The following is a 21,242-nucleotide window of genomic DNA, read 5'->3' on the forward strand; positions in this document are numbered from 1 at the left end:
AGGAAGAGGAAAAGCACAGAGAGGCAGGGAGAAGAGAAGGAAACAGGACATGATGAGTAATGTAAAGCGGACAATGGGATTAATGGGTACAAAAGAAAGAGAAAGAGGGAGGGCATAAATAGGTGAGGGAGAGAGAAGCAAAGCAAAAGGTAATTTACAAGGAACATTTTTAATCTACAAATGGAACTGTGCCAGTTTTTCAAAACATCAGACTGAACATTTCCCCTCAAACATAATCCCAAATCTAGCCACAAGACACAAATGGGATATGCACTCGTTACTCTTTCAATCCTCTTGCATTGATCAATGCCACCTGACGTTTTGGCATTTGAGAATGCAGTAGCAAAAGAAGTTACGAAACTGAAAGGATCCCATGAATATGTCTCTCATACAATCAGCAGGGAAGAAGGACTAACTGTCAACAACCTAGAAAGTATAGAAAGTGATAAAGATATCCATAAAGCCCACAGATAAGGGAGCTGTTGCACAAGTTACTTACCTTCGGTAACGATATATCTGTAAGAAACAGTAGTAAGTATTAGATTCCTTACCTTAGAATATCCCCAGGCGCCAGACTGGATCCGGAAACTTTTGCGTAGCAGTACCCCTGCGCGCCGGTAGGCTTCGTCTGCTGCTCCGCGTCCGTCGTCTGGATGATGGTCGCCGGAGTACTTAGACGCTGCCCTCGCGCCGACGTCAGTTCTTATCCACAGCTTTTCCGCGCCAGAAATGCAGAGCCATGATAAAAACCAACACTGGTGCCAAGAAACTAGGGCCCTGAAAGAGATGACCTTAACCCTAGATATCGGTTCGCAGAACGGGGAGGATGGGTGGGGCGGAAAGGAATCTAATACTAACTACGGTTTCTTACAGCTATATCGTTACCGAAGGGAAGTAACTTGTGCATATGAAAGAAACAGGTTAGTATTAGATTCCTTACCTTAGAATAGATACCCCAGCAATACCAACCCCGGTGGTGGGTCTGCGAACCAATAATCACAACACAAAGTCCTGGAGGACGGAACGGCCAAAGAAGTCATTCCTCCGGACTTGGCTGTCCAGGCAGTAGTGTCTTGCAAACGTGTGCATCGAGGCCCACGTAGCTGCCTGACATTTGTCCTGCAAGGGGACTCCCCGGCCCAGGGCAGTTGTAGCCGCCGTGGCCAGAGTGGAATTGGCCCTCAGCCCAACAGGAGGCTCCTTCTTAGCCTTAGGAGTAGCATGCCTTGATACACAAGACGACCCATCGAGAGATGGTCCGTTTGTGCACCGCCCGCCTCTTCTTAGCGCCCACGTAACCAACAAAGAGTTGGTCATCCACCCGGAACTGGCGTGTGCGATCCAAATAGAAAGAGAGCGCATGTTTTGGTTCCAGACGGTGGAGCCGCTCTTCCTCTTTAGAGGGATGCGGAGGCGGAGGCGGAAAGAAGGTGGGCAAGGTGATGGACTGCCCGATGTGGGAGGCCGTGACTTGGGCAGGAAAGAGGGTCTTGTCCGCAACACAACCTTGTCCGGATGGACAGAAAGGAATGGAGGGTTGGATGAAAGAGCCTGGAGCTCACTCACTCTCCTCGCAGAGGAGATAGCAACCAGGAAAGAAGTCTTAAGGGTAAGAAGACGGAGAGGACAGTTATGAAGTGGCTCGAAGGGAGCGCACATCAGAAAAGTAAGTACATGGTTTAAGTCCCACTGAGGCATCACGAAAGGAACAAGGGGAAACATATGAGTGATGCCCTTCAAGAACCTATTGACAACCGGGGACTTGAACAAGGAGGGATGATCAGGTAGCCGTAAGGAGGCGGAAAGGGCAGAAAGGTAGCCCTTGATAGTGCCCAGAGCAGAGCCCTGCTGGGCAAGAGAAAGAAGGAAGAGGAGAACCTCAGAAAGCGGGGCAGAAAGGGGATCCACAGCCTTTGCTGTGCACCATGCCACAAACTTGTTCCACCTGCAGGCGTATACCGACTTTGTGGAGGGACGCCTGGCTGCTAGAATCACATCACAAACTTTAGGAGGCAAGTCAAATGGCCTCAACTGTCGCTGCTTAATCTCCAAGCATGGAGGTGGAGACTGGACAAGTTTGGGTGGAGGACCGTCCCCTGCTGCTGCGACAGAAGGTCCTCCTGAAGAGGCAGACGAATCGGGGGATAGACAGACATGCTGAGTAGCTCGGGATACCAGTATCTTCGTGCCCAGTCCGGAGCCACAAGGATAACTTGGGCCCGGTCACGTCTGATCTTCCTCAGCCCTCTGGGCAGAAGTGGTATAGGCGGAAAGGCACACAACAGACCGCAACTCCACTCGCAACGAAAAGCGTCTCCGAGCGAGTGCCACCTTGGAAATTCCAACGCGCAGAACTGATGACATAGCGCGTTCTCTTCTGTGGTGAATAGATCTAACCAAGGCTCTCTCCACTGCTGAAGGAGGCTTTGCGCCACGTCCAAGTTCAGACGCCATTCGTGATCCATCATGCACCGACGGCTGAGTTTGTCCGCCCAGGCGTTCAGGGAACCTGCCAGGTGTTGAACCACCAGGGTCACGCCCTGATGTTCCAGCCACTGCCAGAGGCGCAGATCCTCTTGGACTAGGGTCCACGACCCCACCCCGCACTGTTTGTTGCAGTACCACATGGCAGTGGTGTTGTCCATGAACATCTGCACTACACTCCCCCGGACAGAGGGGAGGAATGCCTTCAGTGCAAGCCGGATTGCCAGCATCTCCAGAAAGTTGATGTGGAGCCGGGACTCCGCCGTAGACCAGAGGCCTCTGATCTCCGCCTCTCCCATGTGGCCTCCCCAGCCCTGCAGGAACGCGTCCGTCAGAACTACGTGCTCCGGTTGGGGTAGGGAGAGGGATCTGCCGGTGACCCAATCGCGGTCCGTGAGCCATCACTGCAACTGCCTTGCAGTGCCCTCTGAGAGCAAGACATGGTCGGACAAGTTGCCCTGATGCTGGGCCCACTGAAACTTCAGGTCCCACTGCGGAGCCCCCATCCGCCACCTGGCGTGATGCACCAGAAGGATGCAGGAGGCCATCAGCCCCATAAGTTGCAGCGTCAACCTGACCGAGACTCGGGATAACGGCTGAAAGATCGGAATCAGAGCCTGAATATCCAGAACCCGCTGTTCGGGAGGATAAACCCAAAACTGCGCCGAGTCCAGAAAACGCTCTGATGAAGAGGAGCTTCTGAGAGGGACACAGGTGTGACTACGGCACATTGATGGAGAACCCCAGCAGGTGCAGGTCGGCCGTAGTCTGGAGGTGGCTGACGACTGTCTGGGGCGAGCCCGCCTTCAACACCAGTCGTCGAGGTAGGGTAAGACTGAAACCCCTAACCTGCGCAGATGAGCTGCGACCACCGCCATCACTTTCTTGAACACCCGTCGGGCGCAGGTAAGGCCGAAGGAAAGTACGGTAAATTGAAAGTGCTTGTGGCCGACCTTGAACCGCAGGTAACGTCGGTGGGCCTGCAGGACGGGGATATGAAAATAAGCGTCCTGCAAGTCCAACACTACCATCCAGTCTCCTGGGTCCAGGACAGCTAGGACCTGAGCCAGTGTCAGCATCTTGAACTTTTCCTGCCGGAGGAAGCCGTTGACGTTCGGCAGGTCCAAGATAGGACGTAGGCCCCCTTTGCCCTTCTTGGGTACCAGAAAGTAGTGGGAGTAACAACCACACCCTACTTCTGGCCCAGGAACGCGCTCGATGGCCCCCTTGGCCAAGAAGGCCGTAACTTCCTCTCATAGAAGTGTCAAGCGATCCTCCGACAAGCGGTGGTACTGTGGTGGCATGGCTGGAGGGGTCGCCTCGAAGGGGAGGGAGTAGCCCCTTCGGACGATTTGCAGCACCCACCTGTCCGATGTGACAGTGCGCCAGTGGAGGTGGTGATGGCGAACCCTGCCCCACACTGGCGTCACATGGGCCTGAAAGCTCGGACTAGGAGGGTTTTGAGGCGGATGCTGCAGGGGCAGGTGTGGACTGGCCTCGCCGTTGGCCCCGACCGCCGCCAAGGCGGTTTCCACGTCCGCCACCACGCTGGACGGTAGTCGGCGGCCCATGGCTGGCAGGACACGTGGGGGTGCCCCTTCCTTGGCCATGAAAGGAGCAAAAAGCAGCCGTTTGCTGGCACGGGCCGAGAGGCCCAAGGACTTGGCCGTAGCCCTGGAGTCCTTAAAGCACTCAAGCGCATGGTCTGCTTTGTCGCCAAAGAGGCGACGGCCATCAAACGGCATGTCCATAAGGGTGTTTTGGACATCAGCCGAAAAGTTGGCAGGCCTCAACAAGGCGTGGCGACGAATCGCCACATCGATCTGCCTAGTGAGTCCGTGGTATCCAGCCCACACCGGATGGAGTACTGTGCTGCATCTCGACCCTCCGCAAGGGCTTGGGTGAGTTTAGTCTGGACCTCCACCGGACATTGTGGCAGCACGTCCGCGACAGTGTCCCACAGAGAGTGGGTGTAAAGACCTAAGAGGCAAGTGGTGTTGACTGACCGCAGCCCTAAACTCAGGGATGAGAATACCTTTTTCCCGTATTGCTCGTACCTCTTGGATTCCCGATCGGGGAGAGCCGTCGGGAATGCGATTTGAGTTAGAGGCCTGGATGACCAGGCTCTCGGGGGTGGGGTGGGTGGACAGGAAGCAAGGGTCGCCCAGAGCCGGGCGGTGTCGTCTGGCCACGTTCCTATCTACAGGCGGACCTGTAGCGAGCCTGGATCAAGTGCCCAGAAGAACGTCAGACAAGGCCTCATTAAACGGCAACAGAGGCTCAGCCGAGCTTGCCTGCAGTTTAAGGACCTCAGTGAGGAGGTTAGTCCTCACAGCCGCGACAGGGAGCTCCAGGCCCAAGGCCTTGGCCGCCCGCGTCAGCACCACACTGTAAGCAGCCCCCTCCTCCGTAGCTACGCTAGGAGGGGAGACAAAGCCAGTGTACGGCGAGGTGTCCAGACCACTGGCGTCCCCTAGCTCACCTGCCCAGTCCTGATAAGACTGGCACTCCTGTGCCAGAGGGTCCTCAGACCCCTCCCGAATTGCCTCGCCACCCATCACCTGAGACTCAGGACCAAAGGATGGGGCCAGGTCACAGAAGTAGAAATCTCCCATCGGCGTTGAGAACGGCGCCGGACCCGAATCGAGGGAGGGATCGGGGGCGACACCCTGGGGGCTGGCGCCGGCGAGGTCGTCTGGAGACGACCCGGATCCTGTGGGGGCCTGCAGCGCCAAAGTCACCGGCGGCGTCGGGGCCGAAGCGCCCGACCCACTGAGGGGCCCCCAGTCAGGGCCGCTGGGCCCGAAGGCGCCGCGGAGCCCGACGGAGGAGTGAGCAACCTCATGGCCGTGAGGAAGGCCTCAATCTCCTCCGGCGTGCCGTTCTGCCCAGGGAACGACTGGTATGAAGCAGGCCGCGATGCCCGCAGCTCCATCGGAGCCGCGTGGGTGGTATCGCCCGAACCCCCGGCCGCTTGACGCGATAATAGGGGGGGGGGGGGTGTTTCAGAAGAGCGATGACGTCTCTTCGACTTCTTGTGCTTACCTGAGGACTTCGAGCCGCAGGACCGAGGACGACTCCCGGAGGTATGGTGACTCCGACCCCGTAAACGGTCCCTCGACCTCCTCGCGGACCGGGACCTCGAGCGGAGCGGGCCCGACTGCCAGAGCTCGAGTCGCTTGCGGGACCGCTCCTAGCTTTAGACGTCAGGGCCCGGCAGTCAGAGCAGGCCTTGTCGTCGTGGTCTAGGCCCAGGCAATGAAGACACCGGCGATGGGGGTCCGTAACCGACATCAGTCGGCGTGGGGCTTAAACCCGGGCATCCCTACCGGCACAGTCGGAGTCGATAGACTTCGAAAAGGATCAAAAATGATCGAAAAAGTTTAGTCAAAAATTGACTAAGGGGTACAACTTTTTCCAGATCTGCTCTAGCTGGCGCGGAAAAAAGAAGAACTGACGTCAGCGCGCGAGGGCGGTGTCTAAGTACTCCGGTGACGTCAACCCGGCGCCAACGACGCCGATGACGGACGCGAAGCCGCAGACAACGCCTACTGACGCGCAGGGGTACTGCTACGCAAACGTTTCCGGATCCAGTCTGACGCCTAAGGATATTCTAAGGTAAGGAATCTAATACTAACCTGTTTCTTTCAGATACAGTGGTGCAGGACACTAATGTGTACCAAGAAGAAATAACTTGTCAAGTGTCGAATCAGGATCATTACTGTAAAATCTGAATAAAAATAATGTAACACCTCAGAAACGAAAGCCTAGAAATTATTACAGTTGCAAAAGAAAAGTCTAATTTGAGAAACAATAAATGTCTGCTTTTCAGCAATAAACACCTTTGTACACAGGTTTAATATACATTACTGAGATTAAAGCTCGCAGAGGACAGACTCGTTGCTACAGCTGTGGGTCTGTTTTTGAACGCTTTAGTGAATAAACAGATTACTAATTTTAACACCCTTGCCTTATTTATGGAAAGCTACAACAGAGGCAGTAGTGACTTTATTTCTCAGAACAAATATGTTCCTTTCAATGTTCCTTTCAAACATGGTTAGTGTGCAAGGACATCGAATGACTGTACATGACAGCACAGGATGAGGGCCTCAGTGTTATTAAACCGATTTTAGTTGAGAACCTGGAACCCATTAATGTTCCTGTGGAATTTATCATATTCTTGTTGAATACTGCTCTCAACAGAACTATTTCAAATGTGATGGTGATTCCCATACTTTATCCAATCACACTTCAATTTGGCCCACTTTGCACCAAACTTTGTAATACTTTGTATGTAGACTTCTCTCAACTTAATATCTCAACACCACCAATCCATACTACCCTCACATCGGGTGTGGAAAAGTATTTTGACTATATTTTCATGATTTGGAGTGGGGACCTTGAATTTCCAATAGATGAGCCAAGCAGATCCAGATCTAAATTCCGAGCACTCCTCTGGCACAGGATTTTTTCCACCTTTAGACTTCAATAGAATTCAGTCCCGATCATTGTTCATACAGGCATCTTGCTTTCAAGTCGGCTCCTTTTGGATCTACTCCAGCTGACCCTGGATTTTTCCAGTGACTATTGCCACCGTGTATGGGAGTTACAGTATAGTTGGGTTTTAGCTTACGTCAACATACTGTGTAGTTGTATTCACCATTCAGAATTTTTTTTTGCTTCATCCATATGGAAATCTTTCCACATTTAAGTAACTTTACATTTACAGGTCACATTCTCCTTATGTGTTTTCATTTTTCCTTCTCTTCGTTTTTTCAGGATCCAATGTGACTGGCTGACACAGCGTTTATTGGCTTCTCTTCAACAAAGTAAGTCTGCGTGCCAATGTCCTCCTTTATGTTTAGTATTTCCCATCACAATTATTTCAATTATTTTCCAATCCCATTTCTTTTTGTAGGCCTTGGTGCCTAATTCCTGCGCTTTAAGACCTGATCATGAGGCTGAGCGTACAGTAGATAGACCTAGAATTCAGCTGATACCTGTGATTCTTAGGAAGCTCATTTTGCCAAATAATCTATGATTGGGCTATATAGACACAGTGTTCACTTACTGTTTTTATTAATCCTAGAGCTCCTCTTTTACATACACACACTTTTATTGCCTTTGTATGTCACTGTACGCCTGTTCACATGAGAACTGAGCACCCTGACAATGTTTATGAAATACATTGCATATATGAAGAATAACATTATTTTTGGATGTAATGCTACTGGAGGATTTTGACCGATTCATTTAAGAAATTACTCAAAGACTCTTCTATACAATATTTCACTTTAAATGTGGCAACTGTGAGCCTCTGTTGTTTTTACAGACATGTAATCAGGCAGGAAAACATGTAGTAATGGGAACCACTGACAAAAAGAAAACATGGCACCCATGGCTTTCACTTGACAAGGTCCAGCCACTTCAATAGTCCAACAACAAAAGTGGCTCAAATAAAAAACATCTATTGTGAACGTACTAGTAAGATGGGTTTCTTACAATTTGCATTCACCACACAAACAGGTGTTTGGAGACAGCACCACTGTACACCCTACAACAGTATCGCTAGGTTGCCTCTGAACTGGCTCAACTGTGAGCAGAGGCACCAATCCAGAGATATGATGTGCTTTCTAATCTGGGGCACGAGAAAAATACTTGATGATATGAACTTTAGCAAACAAAGAAAGACAATAGCATATAAGGTTGCTTATGGGGGAAACTGTCCTCTGCAGAAGATATTTTGCCTACGTTTTCCAATCTCTGAGTGGATTCCAGCACTGCACTGATGAGACATGGAAGCTAGACCATATATGTCTTGAAAAAGAGGGAGAATACAGCTTATGAAGTATCTTGTACTTAATTTGCGGGTGGTCCCCAATCTTCACTGAGAGACAGACTTCATGAACCAGTTGTCCAATAACAAGAAAACAGCACCAGTGCAGATGCTGCACAACTCCCAATTTCACCTCAGTGAATACTCTCAGGGAAGAAAATATTGGCCAGAAATATGGAAAATGACTGAATGATATGCACCTTCTTCTCAATTACTGGCCATATCCCTGCCCACTTTAAATACAATTCAGGTGGTTGTGGTTGGATAACTGAGATGAGCAACAATAGGAATGGATTGCAAACCTTTACCGGGAGCTAACTGGCCTTATTTTATACATTTAAAAAGTATTATATGTTGATGACACTTGGGCAACCTTTTGACTATCTTAGAAGCTTCAAGGTCATATGTGCTTCCCCATTAATAATCAATTGAGGCCAATGACTGTTACATACAGCAATGGCACCAAGTGCGGTGAGACAAACTTTAGATTGTTTTAGTTAATGTGGTATTACCAACCTCAGAATGTCCATTCAAAAATGGGCAGAACATATTTGAAAGAGAGAAGGGGCTATAAAACTAAGGCTACATGTAACAATCGAGTGCCAGCTTCTGGATTTCCTGTATAGGCAACAGACATCCATCCGTAACATGATGGATTGTCATGCCTGTTAGACTCGCAAGAACGAAAACTAAAATGGCTGTCACACCCCTAGAATCTTCAAAGTCTTCTTGTCAAAATGCTCAAGCTCATCGATCACCAATGGGTGCGGAAATACATGCAGCAAACTCAAATTGGAAAATATTTTCTCTAGTTAGTCAATTTTATTTTATCTGAAAGATCAGAGCACTGAAGTTTATACTTTATGAGTTAAGCCTGCAAATGGAAGTACTTTCTAATGAATAAACAAGTGCCTTGACAGAGTATATAGTGCTTAGGTATACATGAATGAGCGAACAAGACACAGAGCACAAAACAAATCTCACAGACTAGGAGGTATTCACCTATGTAACCAGTGGTAATGGACAGTTTAGAAAAGCTGTGAGGTAAAATAGTTCTGGAAAGAAACTAGGCATTAGCCTTTAGGGCCAGGACATACTAGATGTGGGGTACTTTAAATACAAACACTAAGACACCGTTTTAAGACTATCTTTTTATTGATTAAACCTGGTTTCATGGAGCAAGGATTTCACTTTAGAAGGCAAGAGACTGCTGTATCCTGGAGGCCGCATGGACATTTGCAAGGAACATTTATCTTGTGTACCTTGAAACAAAAAATGTTAAGGAACCAGCAAAAGGTGTTGATAGCAGTGGAAACATGACCTCGCACCAAACTAAGCTACATTCCAGACTGACTGCAAGTGCTGAAGCAGGGAAAACGAAATCATAGAATGTAAGACCGTAAAATAGGTTTATGAGCATTTATAGCAGCTTCGAAGACCTTTCCTCTGTTCTTTAGTCAAAATAAAAATTAAATTGCGCTTCTACAATTAAGATAAGCGAGACCTCCTTTAAGAACCATTTTGCTGAATTTTCAACCTAGGTTCAATCAACTTCGCATTGTTCACCATAACCTGCCTTATATTTTTCGCTGGAGTCACACAGGCATGCCCAAGATGATAAACAAGTGACATGACCCAAATTCCGTGATGAATTTGTACCACAATCTCCCAGAATTAGTGCTCTGTTGGTGGCACTGAATTGAAGCCACAACGCTGTGTAATCATGTTCAGTAGAAGCTTGCTGGTAAAAATGGGTGTCGGCCACATAAGAACAAGATCCGATCGAACCCAGCTGTGAGTGAAGTTAAATAGACCTTAATCAACTTCATGACTGTCCTTTCGTAAGAATATTGGAACTCCAGAAATGCACTAACTTTATCTCCGAGATATCTCGATGCAATACTTTCGAGGGTACTTTAAAGCATTTTACTCCGACTAAGGTGTCAAAGAGCAAAATTTTCTAACGCATGACAATTCTAGTTTGCTAAGAAAAAGGTAGGCATGACCAATCTTATTATGATTAAGCTTAGTTGAAGTCTGTGTTCAGTTATGAATTATCTGCATCCAGGTAAAGCCACCCCAAATCTGTCTTCAATTTACATGGCATAGGCGGGATTCTTAATGCCTGAAGGTATGCTCCTTGTATTTTAAGCCAAAGTCTATCACACACAATATTCCTATTAATTATAAAGTAGCACAGATCTTTGTGCTTACTCGTTAAAATATTCACCCTTGTGGTTGCATAACCCTCTTTTTAGAACCTACTTGGCAAAGTTGGCTAGGTTCTGGATGACTTTGGCGATGAGCGTGAGAGTCCGTGACGTCCGGTCATCAGGATACTCCTGCATGAGGCTGAAGAGGCTGGGCGACATAATGGACGGGCAGAGAAATCTGAGGAAGAGTGAGGCGCTTATCAAACGCTCACTGATGTCATGCTTCCCCCGGCACAGGCACTGCTGCTTCCAGGACGCGAACACCTCCTTCAGCTCCCGGGGGAATACACTGCAAAAACCAAAGGAAAGAGGAGTCACCAGAGAAGGTGAGAGTGCATTCCTGAGTCAGAGAAAAGTACGTGTGGGGAAGAATACTTAACAAAATATGAAAGGAGGACAGGTAGGAATTAGAAGCAGACAAGGAAATATTCTGTTAGTACAAGGACAGAAGTAAGTAGGAACTAGAAAAAATGAAACTGAGCTTCAAAGACATGGGAAAGCGAAGGAAGGGTTTGATGGATATAAGGGTTTTTACCAATTTTGTCTCTATGGGGTATTGTGTTGAAACATAAGGGCTGGAGTGCTTAGAAGAGAAGAGAAAGGAACCAATAGATAAAGGGTGGGTATGAATTTCTCAGAGGGCAATATATGGCAGCCTGAAATAGCATGAACACATTGTGAATAAATCAAATCAGACAAGCCTGAGCTGCTTTCCCACAAGTTCTGTGGTTTATAACATGGGTCTAATGTAGTATGTCTGCTTGAGCAGCGTTGTACACAGTGCAATTCAACTCCTGTTTGAAAAGGTTACAGTGTGCTTCAATACAGCAGATCTGTCCTCTCAGGCTACTGTAGACCCAGGCTATGTAGCTTGTTAATTCAAACTGACTATAAAGTGTCTACCTGAGAAAGTGGAAGTCAGCGTGCTTTTTCAGCATGTGCAAACTTCTCTGGGGAAATAAAGAAATGGGCAGTTTTCTCATCTCTTACCGTGACAGTCGGAGCCCCATTTCCCTATCACACAAGCGCTGGAGAAGCATCTTTATGTGTGGACTGTGGTTAGCATATCAGGCTTGCCTGTGGGAGAACACTGTGCCAGTGGCAGGAAATACTTAAACAGCAGCTAAGAAAAGTATACACACTAGGATATGGCAGAGCTGCCCAGAAAGACAGCAGTCATCCCCAGTGGTGGCAGCAGTGGGCAATATCAACCAGGGAATGCACCATATTTGACACGTGACAATTTTCTTGATGGTGACCAAGAGCTAAGAGTATTCCACAAAATCCTGACAAAGTCTTTCACGTATTAAATGTAATCCTTGCATTGTCCCCGCTTCACAAGTGTGTAGTTGATCTGTGATCGTTTTACTTCGCTGTAACTTATCCTGTAGCTTCATATCTTTAATCATTCACATAAATGCATATTACTGCAATTCAGAAGACTCTTAAAATGTAAAAAAGTCAAGGTTTCCCCAAAGATCGTTCTATCCTACTTTGGGGTATTGCCTCTGAAGACTACTTATTTTTTCAGGTCCAATAGTTTACGGTCTGAGTCAACATACTTGTACTGTATCTTGGACCTTCTTTTCAGGATATCTAAAGAAAGTCATAAAAAGTGCAGTACCACTTGTACGGCCTCGGGAAACAAATCTGTCGTTCGCTGCAACAAAGGTTGAGGTCAACTGAGAAGACTGCAGAGGAAATCTAAGGAGCAAATTAGTTCCAAATCATGAACATGGTGCTCACATCATGATTCTGAGGTTTCTATGGACTTATGAAAAACACAATAGTCTATTTAAACATTCTTAAGAGATGTCATAGTCCAGTTACACACAGAAGAATGTAAGTATGTGGCTCTAACAAAAAAGATTAAGAAATCTAATAAATGTGTCTACTTTTTGTTAAACTTTAAATCCAACTTTCTGAGGTCAGCAAACTCCTACATTTCAATTAGCTCAAAGAAGAAAAGGCACTAAAAAGCACATGTAACAAAGATCCACTGCCAGACGCAGATAATTTCCTAGGCCTCATTAATGATACAAGTTAACATAATGGAGGTGCTGTGGGTTGAGCCATCAACCCTTTGACTGTAGGGCCTTGAGGCTGACATTGAAAGGTCATAGCATTCTGCAGGTTATATCAGGTTAATCAGAGAGGTAGCCCATACAGGGAAGAGACCGCATGAGGCAGAGCAACGAAAATAAGCATAATGCCAATCAAGGGAATACCGCAATGGAGAGCAGGGGAAGCTTCTGAATAGTGTAGCAAGACGAAAGCTCTGTAGAGGGGAAAGAAATAGCCTGACGCACTAAAGACAAAATAGATTACGGACAACAAAGCTAATAAAGCAAAGGGCCAGAGGAGCACAGAAAGACTGTACAAGAGTAAGCCCGGAGAAGTGATAAAGCAGAGGCAGCACAAAACATAGTAAAGATGAAAAACATGCGAGAGGAAATAGAATTTAATAAGAGACAGTGAAGGCAGAGACGTTAGAAGACTGGGCAAGTGCTAGCAGTGAAAGAGAGGAGAGATAGGCAATATGAGACACAATTGGTAACTCAAAGGGTAGACAACTCTTCAGCACGGTGCACCAAAAGGTGGCTCACCAGTAGCTGTTGATGATCTTGCAGAACGCCAGCTCACAGCACATCTTCAGGTTGCTCTGGTGCTCAGCCAACTCACTGGAGGAACACTTGCTGGGATCCACCTCACAGTTTTCGTCAGACTCGTACAGTGCCTTTATGAACTCCCCTAAGAGGAAGGAGATAACAGCCATTGGAGCAAGAGAAATCAAGCGGTGATGTGACTGCTTTCTAAAAGTGTAAATGATCTACTATATTCTTTTAACAATGATCAGTGTTGGCTTTGACCCAACTGTTGAATTCTATCTCACTTTTACCTGCCTCTATACTGTCTTGAAGTGGCTGCCCCAGGTGGCACAAGGATGTCCTGGGCTACGTTTACTGCGTGCACTAGCTAATTGCAACAGCTCAAAGAACACAGAACTGGAGAGGTCTCTCAAGCATATTGCTAGAACAGAGATCTAAACTACATTTATCTGAAAGCTTGGATTTTAACTATACCACCCATCTCAACCCACGAAGAATATGACCCACCTCAAAGTGTTACCAAGATGCAAATCAGACTTAGACAAACACACAGAGCGAGCAAACCTTTCTACGCACAATCATCACACATGGAAGGATCACTTGAATTTTGCAGAAGGGGTGGAAGTGTATTCTTACCTAGTGCATCATGGAGGTACTTCTGTCCCACAAGCTTCAAGTACTCCTCAATGGCTTTGGTGGCAAGGGTATTCTCTCTGAAGATCAGAACGTCATGCTCTCCAAAGCGATCCACCTCAGACATTACCAGGTCAGTCAGGAAGTCCTTAAGAAGAAGAGACAAGATGGAAGGGTTGTAATTAATATGCAAAGCTGTCAATAGAAAAGTAAAGGGAAAGAGTATTGAAAGAAGCAGCTGTCCATATAATAGTGTATATAAATAAATAAAAACATGGCAACCCAGTCATCGCAGTCTTATTCCTACTACCCCACCACATAAAATGCACATTTGCCACTGCTAAAGAGTAGAGGTGGGAGTAATGTTCCATTCTACCCTTGGAATTTTGGTCACTCCATCTTACTCTTTAATGTGGAGTTCTGGCCAAATTCTGACAATCGTCGCATGGAGGAATTTTTTTCCTGCGAAGCTCCAGAATATACGAGGACAAATTAGATTTGGCATACCCTAGCGTGATTTTCTAATGCAGGTGGTTCCAACGCTCGTAACCGGTCGTGGTCAGAGGGCTGCTGTTCGAGTAGATTTGCTGCAGCTCATGTAAATTTTACACTCGAGTGGCAGCAAAATTAACTCTAATAGCTGTGTGCTCTTGTCCAACACATGGTGCCACTCGCTCTGATTTTCAATGCTGCTCGTACTACCGGTGCAAAATTGCAGCACGAGCAGTGCAAGGTGCATATTTTCCACCGGTTGGCGGAATTCCGCCGAATCTTACTGCGTTTTTGTAGAACTCCATGGGGTGGAACTCCGCGAGTTCCACCCACCCCAACTAAAGTCTTGATTGGATTATATAGAAGAATTGCTAACATAGCAAATACAAATAATTGACATGCTTTTTATGTAAATATAAGCAGATGGGCTTACAACGGACATCATGAAGCTGAAAAAAGAAAATAGGAGGTGTACAGCGTTTTCCTCCAAAGATTAAATGTATTTATTGTGGTGTCCTAAGAACTGTGAATTATGTCTGCACTTTATATTAGTTTCAGCCTTCCAACCTGCATGTCCATTCCTTGTTAGCGCGGTCTCCTCTCTGTGTGATGGTAACCTTTTTCTTCATAATTAGTGCTTTTAGCTGGCCACCTTTACCATCCCTTTCATTTATCTCCTGATGGGTACAGATTACTGCTTTCTTCTTCATTGCCAACCTATACATGGAATAAGTTTGTGTTAGCCCCCTTTTTAGGTCTCGGACTGCGTAGGCTGCGCTTGCGCAGTCTTGATGGCGAGATTTTATGTTTTCCAGAGTGGGGCTTAAACCCGCCCCTCTTCTCCATTGACTGGCTTCCTAAACGGAGACCAGCCTTTGGACAAGAGGGGCGTCTTTCCATTTAAGCCCCGTCTTTTTCGGATTGAGGGGTGTGTTTTTTAGGTTCTTTCTCTCCTCTTCCCATTGGCTGGAATTTTACATTCCAGCAAATGGGAAGAGGAGAGAAAATAAAACACGCCCCCCAGTCAGAAAATGACAGGGCGTTTTGGAGATTTATTTCTGGCCTGCGAGCGGAGAGGGCGGTGCAGCGACTGCTGGCTCCTGTGTAGAAATGTGATCATCCGTCTTAAGGGCGCTCGGTCTGCTGATGATTTAAAATGTGTCTGCAGAGTCCTAAAAGAGCTGTCACTGGCCTTCACTAATTGCGACCGATATGCGAACCGCGAATGTAACATACTTTCTTTTCTTCCTTTGTCTAACCAGGACTTCAGGAAGTTAAGCTCTAAACAGCACTGTGTTCAGAACAGCTCAGATGAAAGGGAGCATATCTGAGAGGGACTCAGTTGTGACTTTGGCACATTGATAGTGAACCCCAGAAAGTGCAATAGGCCCGATGTAGTCTGGAGCTGTGGGATGACGGACATCATGAAGCTGAAAAAAGAAAATAGGAGGTGTACAGCGTTTTCCTCCAAAGATTAAATGTATTTATTGTGGTGTCCTAAGAACTGTGAATTATGTCTGCACTTTATATTAGTTTCAGCCTTCCAGCCTGCATGTCCATTCCTTGTTAGCGCGGTCTCCTCTCTGTGTGATGGTAACCTTTTTCTTCATAATTAGTGCTTTTAGCTGGCCACCTTTACCATCCCTTTCATTTATCTCCTGATGGGTACAGATTACTGCTTTCTTCTTCATTGCCAACCTATACATGGAATAAGTTTGTGTTAGCCCCCTTTTTAGGTCTCGTACTGCGTAGGCTGCGCTTGCGCAGTCTTGATGGCGAGATTTTATGTTTTCCAGAGTGGGGCTTAAACCCGCCCCTCTTCTCCATTGACTGGCTTCCTAAACGGAGACCAGCCTTTGGACAAGAGGGGCGTCTTTCCATTTAAGCCCCGTCTTTTTCGGATTGAGGGGTGTGTTTTTTAGGTTCCTTCTCTCCTCTTCCCATTGGCTGGAATTTTACATTCCAGCAAATGGGAAGAGGAGAGAAAATAAAACACGCCCCCCAGTCAGAAAATGACAGGGCGTTTTGGAGATTTATTTCTGGCCTGCGAGCGGAGAGGGCGGTGCAGCGACTGCTGGCTCCTGTGTAGAAATGTGATCATCCGTCTTAAGGGCGCTCGGTCTGCTGATGATTTAAAATGTGTCTGCAGAGTCCTAAAAGAGCTGTCACTGGCCTTCACTAATTGCGACCGATATGCGAACCGCGAATGTAACATACTTTCTTTTCTTCCTTTGTCTAACCAGGACTTCAGGAAGTTAAGCTCTAAACAGCACTGTGTTCAGAACAGCTCAGATGAAAGGGAGCATATCTGAGAGGGACTCAGTTGTGACTTTGGCACATTGATAGTGAACCCCAGAAAGTGCAATAGGCCCGATGTAGTCTGGAGCTGTGGGATGACGGACTGCCCTTCTTAACAGCCAGTTGTCAATATTGGGGTAGATTGGCACCTCTGATCTCTGCAGATGAGCTGCAACCATTGTCTTGACTTTGGTGAACACCGGGGGGGTACTTGTAAAGCCAAAAGGGAGCAAGGCGAACTGAAAGTGCATGTGGCCCGCAGAGAATTGCAGTTAACGTGTGTACCCAACCCACGTGGTCTGTGAAAACTGCATCCTCAGTCACACAGAGGATGAGGATCTTGCGTGGTAGGTAAAGACCCATCTAGAAGCTCCTTCCATGGCCAAGAAAGGAGCAAAACGTGGACTAGCGTTGGTGGGGGCGCATGGAAAGGCCCAAGGACCTGGCCATAGCCCTGCTATCCTTGAAGGGGTCCAGCAATGAGTCCGCCTTGTCTCCAAGAGACCGGAGCCATCAAAGGGCATCTCCATAAGCAAGACTTGGACATCCCCCGAAAAAACAGTTGTTCTCAGCCAGATTGGTGCCTTAGGGCCACCGTCAAAGAAACCGCTCTGACTAGCACGTTGGACATGTCCAGCCCACATCTGATTGTGAACTTGGCTGCCTTTCTCCCATCTGTCATAGCTTGGTAGAGTAATGCTCGGGCTTCTTCTGGCACTATGGGCAGCACCAGCGCAAACAATCCCACAGTGCATGGGATAAAGGTCCAAAAGGCACGCAGACTTCAAGGACCGCAGAGCCAGGCTGGTGGAAGAAAACATTTTCTTGCCTATGGTGTCCAGACCCTTGAGTACTTCTCTGATGGAGTAGTAGGAGTAGGAAATGCTCCAAGGTTTACACAGGAGATGGAGTCTTGGACCACCAAGCTCTCCCGTGTGGCATGCTGCGTGAGGAAATTGGGGTTCCCTGGGGCATGACAATGGCGGTGGTTAAGTGTCCTGTTCACAGGTGCCCATGTGCTGGGATTGGACCTTGACCCAAGCAGGACGTCAGTAAGTGCTTCATTAAATTGGAGAAGCGGGTCTGAGGGGTCATTCCCAGCTGAAGCCCCTCTGTCAAGACGCTAGTCTTGACTGCCACTGAGGGCAGGCTAAGGTCCAGAACCTCAGCTGCCCTTCTCACCACCTTAGCAAAAGAAGATCCCTCCTTCATAGTCATTGTAGGAGGCGAAACCATGCCAGTATCTGTGGATGTGTCCAGTCCACTGGTTATCACCAAATCCTCACACCAGTCTATGTTGGGGCCTAAGAGCTGGCATTCCTCAGGGTCCAGTCTACCCCCCCAGTCTTTTCTAAGTCCTAGCCCATAAGGCATCATGGACGGTCGAGGTGGTATGACCAGCACCAGTCCGGATCCATATGTGGATCCAAGGGCCCACATTGGCACTGGGGGTGGACCTGCCGGCAGGGAACCAGTAGGAGCCCCTCCCGAACTAGCGGGGCAAAAAAGGCACACCAGCAGCAATGTGCCACTCAAATATGAGGTGCATGGCCTCATAAAATTTGAGGCGGTGGGTGGGGGTCGCTCCAGCTCCCGGAAATTTGGGGAGGCGCAGAGCCGACCCGGGTGCAGGCTCGCCCACGGAGCCAGGCTTTGCATTACAACACTCCCTCGTCTCTTAGGAAGACTTTCATGGACAAGGTGAAGTTGAAGATCTCTTTGACATCTTAATCTTTTTGTGGGACTTACCTGAATGCCCAGACGACTTTGCTTGCAACAAAGATTACAGTACCATCCTCTCGAACGGGATCGAGACAGACATAGAACTGCACATCAAGCGCCAAAGGACTACAAGCCCTTGAGGTACATGACGTTGTGCTGTGGTCACGCTCATGTGTCACAAGCAGGATTCAGGAGGCCTGAGGAAAACAAGATGCGGGTCCGTCAACATCATCTGGCATTGACAGGCGTGGCATGGCTTGAAACCAACTTTCCTATTGGTCATCCCTGCCATACCAGGAGAAGGATCTCAAAAAACTTTTGAAAAGTGGAAAAATGGGAGATAAAAATAACTGGCGGTAGCGCTCTCCAGATCTGTGCTGACTGGCGCAGAAAGAAAAACACTGTTATCAGGTGGCACCTATATATGTACCGCACAAAAATTTGGTGTGGACGACGCCAACGACACCACACAGAACCAAACGACGCCACCCACCAGCGCGCAGGAGTAATGCACACGAAAAAATTCCGGATCCAGTCTGATGTCTGGGAATAATTCTAAGGTTAAGAATCTGCTACTTTTAGTCTCTATCAGACATGAAACACAAAATGGAAGCACTTAACCATGCTAAGAGCTATGAGAAATTGAGATTTCTTCAGAATTGGTTGTATGACGCCCCACATATTTAATAGTTCTATAGTGCAGACTATGTATTTTCTGATCCAGACGTTAATCAATTGAGAGATGCACTTTGTGTCCAGGTTTTGCATACCTTGTCAAGAAGATGTCTGAAATAACTACACTAACAGTCCAAAGCAGTGGCATTAGACCTGGCCTAGCCTGCCCCAGGAAACGGGAGATGGTGTTGAATTTAGGGGGGGCATGCATTTCTCTGGTTTTTGGTGGTGTGCAATCTACCAAGAAGTTAGGTATAGTTTACATACCTACAAGCTTGGGCTATAGCTCTATTCACAAAGAACCATTTCCCATGGCCGTAAAATACGAAATAATCATAATTACATCACTTATTATGAGTACTCTGTAAATTGACCTGTGCAAATGAGGAAACCCAAATGCTACTTGATGAATTGTTGTAATTGGGTATCTCGCATAATTCCTAACTTACATAAAAAATGATCTAGTACCCTCGGAAGGGGTAAGATATCTGTACATTGATCTCTCCACAACCTCAAGCGCTGCACACATTTTCTCCTGAAATTGGACATCTGTTTGGTCACCAACAATTGATGATCCGCCCCCAAGATATATGTCAGAAAGAGACATGGCTAAAAGAGTGTACAAATAAGCATTCTGAATGTGACCATACTTGTGGTTGTTATTTGAAAAATACTTCTGATGAAGTCTAAAAATCTCCCAAAGATGTTGAAATGTGTCAGGTGAGCAATATACTCAATTTAATTAACTTAGTATGAATTGTAAGAAGGGAACACTGATCTCTTTGGAAAGATCGTAGCTGTCACTGATCTGATAACATTTTGACTTTAACATTAGACATATGATTTGGATAAATGTTTTTTTCTTCCAGTCTTCGAAGTAAATTAATTTAACATAAACCCCACTGAAAATCACTTGAACTTCGAAGTAAGTGAAAGAACAGACATCAAGCTCTACATGGGACACAAGGAAGGCACACTCACTTCAAGGGTAAATGTTAACCGCTTCCGCGCTACCGCGTTTTTCCGCTGTGCGCTGGATTTTCAAAAATCGCGGGTTAAGTGACAAAGCCAGCTCGTCATGCGCGTAGCACAGGTAACGCCCATGACGAGCTGGCTTTGTCATCCGCGCGGAAGTGGTTAAGGACACTCCAAAGCTTAAAATATGAATAAAAGTGAAAACAAATGTGGTAGCGTAAAGATTCAAAGATGCCATCACAATCAAATGTGAACAAAAGGCACTGGTACTAAAGGTCTTAGGTGGGGACAAATTCACCTTTGTGATGTGAGCAGCATAGGAATATGCTGCACTCCAGGCCATATACTAGAATTAGAGGCTGTTAACTTGCCAAGTATGTCATTTCCTAAGGTGACACACTGAATGAAGGTGAAGTGCTCCTCAGCGGTTCCCCTTAACTCTGGAACACAATTTAAACAAGCATTTGCAATGCAATAGGTCTCGCATTAGGAAAGTTTGAGCTATTGGTCTTGTAAATGACAATGGTTTTATTTATGTGTTGTTTTTGAAAATAGATAAATTAATAGCTTTGTCATTTACAATGCCAATAGTTATAACTTTCGCAAATGTGACACCTATAGCATTTGTATTGCAACATGTTTTGTATTTACGTGACTTAGATGTTTTGATGCCAGTCAGTGCGCAATTTAAAGTTCAAATTGTAAACCCCCTTAATATTGCATTTGCCAGAGTTCACAATGTAAAAGCTGTAAGAATCTCTCAGAGAATTCATAATGTTAAATCCCTTCCTATCTTAGTGGTCGCAGGGCTAGACCATGCACACATGCCAAAAGACACGATTCTGGCGAGACTCGCTATTTTGGGGCCAGAAAGTGCCTTATATTAGCTACCCCCTTAAATTTGCCTTTGCGTCAATATTAATCAATGGGAACAATATTGGTTTTCAAAAACACCCTTTCTCCCCATAGCTGACAAGTTTCCCAGGTCCATGAGTGATAAATTGCGTTGAGTTGGACGATAAGACCTTACTCGACCAGCCCGAGGTAAAGGAAGAAGGGCTGTAGAGGAAAGAGCACAGTGGTATAAGGAGCTGGTAAAGAGGGCATTGGATGGATGCATATGGCTGCATATGAGCAGCAGATTATAGGCCCATAAACAAAAGCTTTTTTTATAGCAAAGATATATAATTTCATTATAAATCACCAGCTTTTCATTTTTAGTAAATACACATTTGTTCCTCAAGCATGCACGTTTTATTAAGTTCTCACATGCAACAATACCACAATAGGTAGAATGTGATTAAC

At 46.8% G+C, this 21,242-nt stretch overlaps 1 protein-coding gene across 6 annotated transcripts in view; it reads right to left on the bottom strand.

Moving 5' to 3' along the window:
• RASAL2 (RAS protein activator like 2) overlaps positions 1–21,242 on the bottom strand; it is a 785,014-nt gene that overhangs the window by 105,964 nt on the left and 657,808 nt on the right. For all 6 annotated transcript variants that reach the window (XM_086956462.1, XM_086956457.1, XM_086956450.1 and 3 more), the window contains 3 exons: positions 13,779–13,923; positions 13,140–13,284; positions 10,586–10,822 (listed from right to left, as the gene is read on the bottom strand). In XM_086956462.1, the coding sequence (XP_086812588.1) occupies positions 10,586–10,822; positions 13,140–13,284; positions 13,779–13,923 (527 nt within the window). The remainder of the gene's footprint in view (positions 1–10,585; positions 10,823–13,139; positions 13,285–13,778; positions 13,924–21,242) is intronic.

The sequence above is a fragment of the Lissotriton vulgaris genome, chromosome 1_1 (assembly GCF_964263255.1).
Source record: "Lissotriton vulgaris chromosome 1_1, aLisVul1.2, whole genome shotgun sequence".
Taxonomy (NCBI): Eukaryota; Metazoa; Chordata; class Amphibia; order Caudata; family Salamandridae; genus Lissotriton; species Lissotriton vulgaris.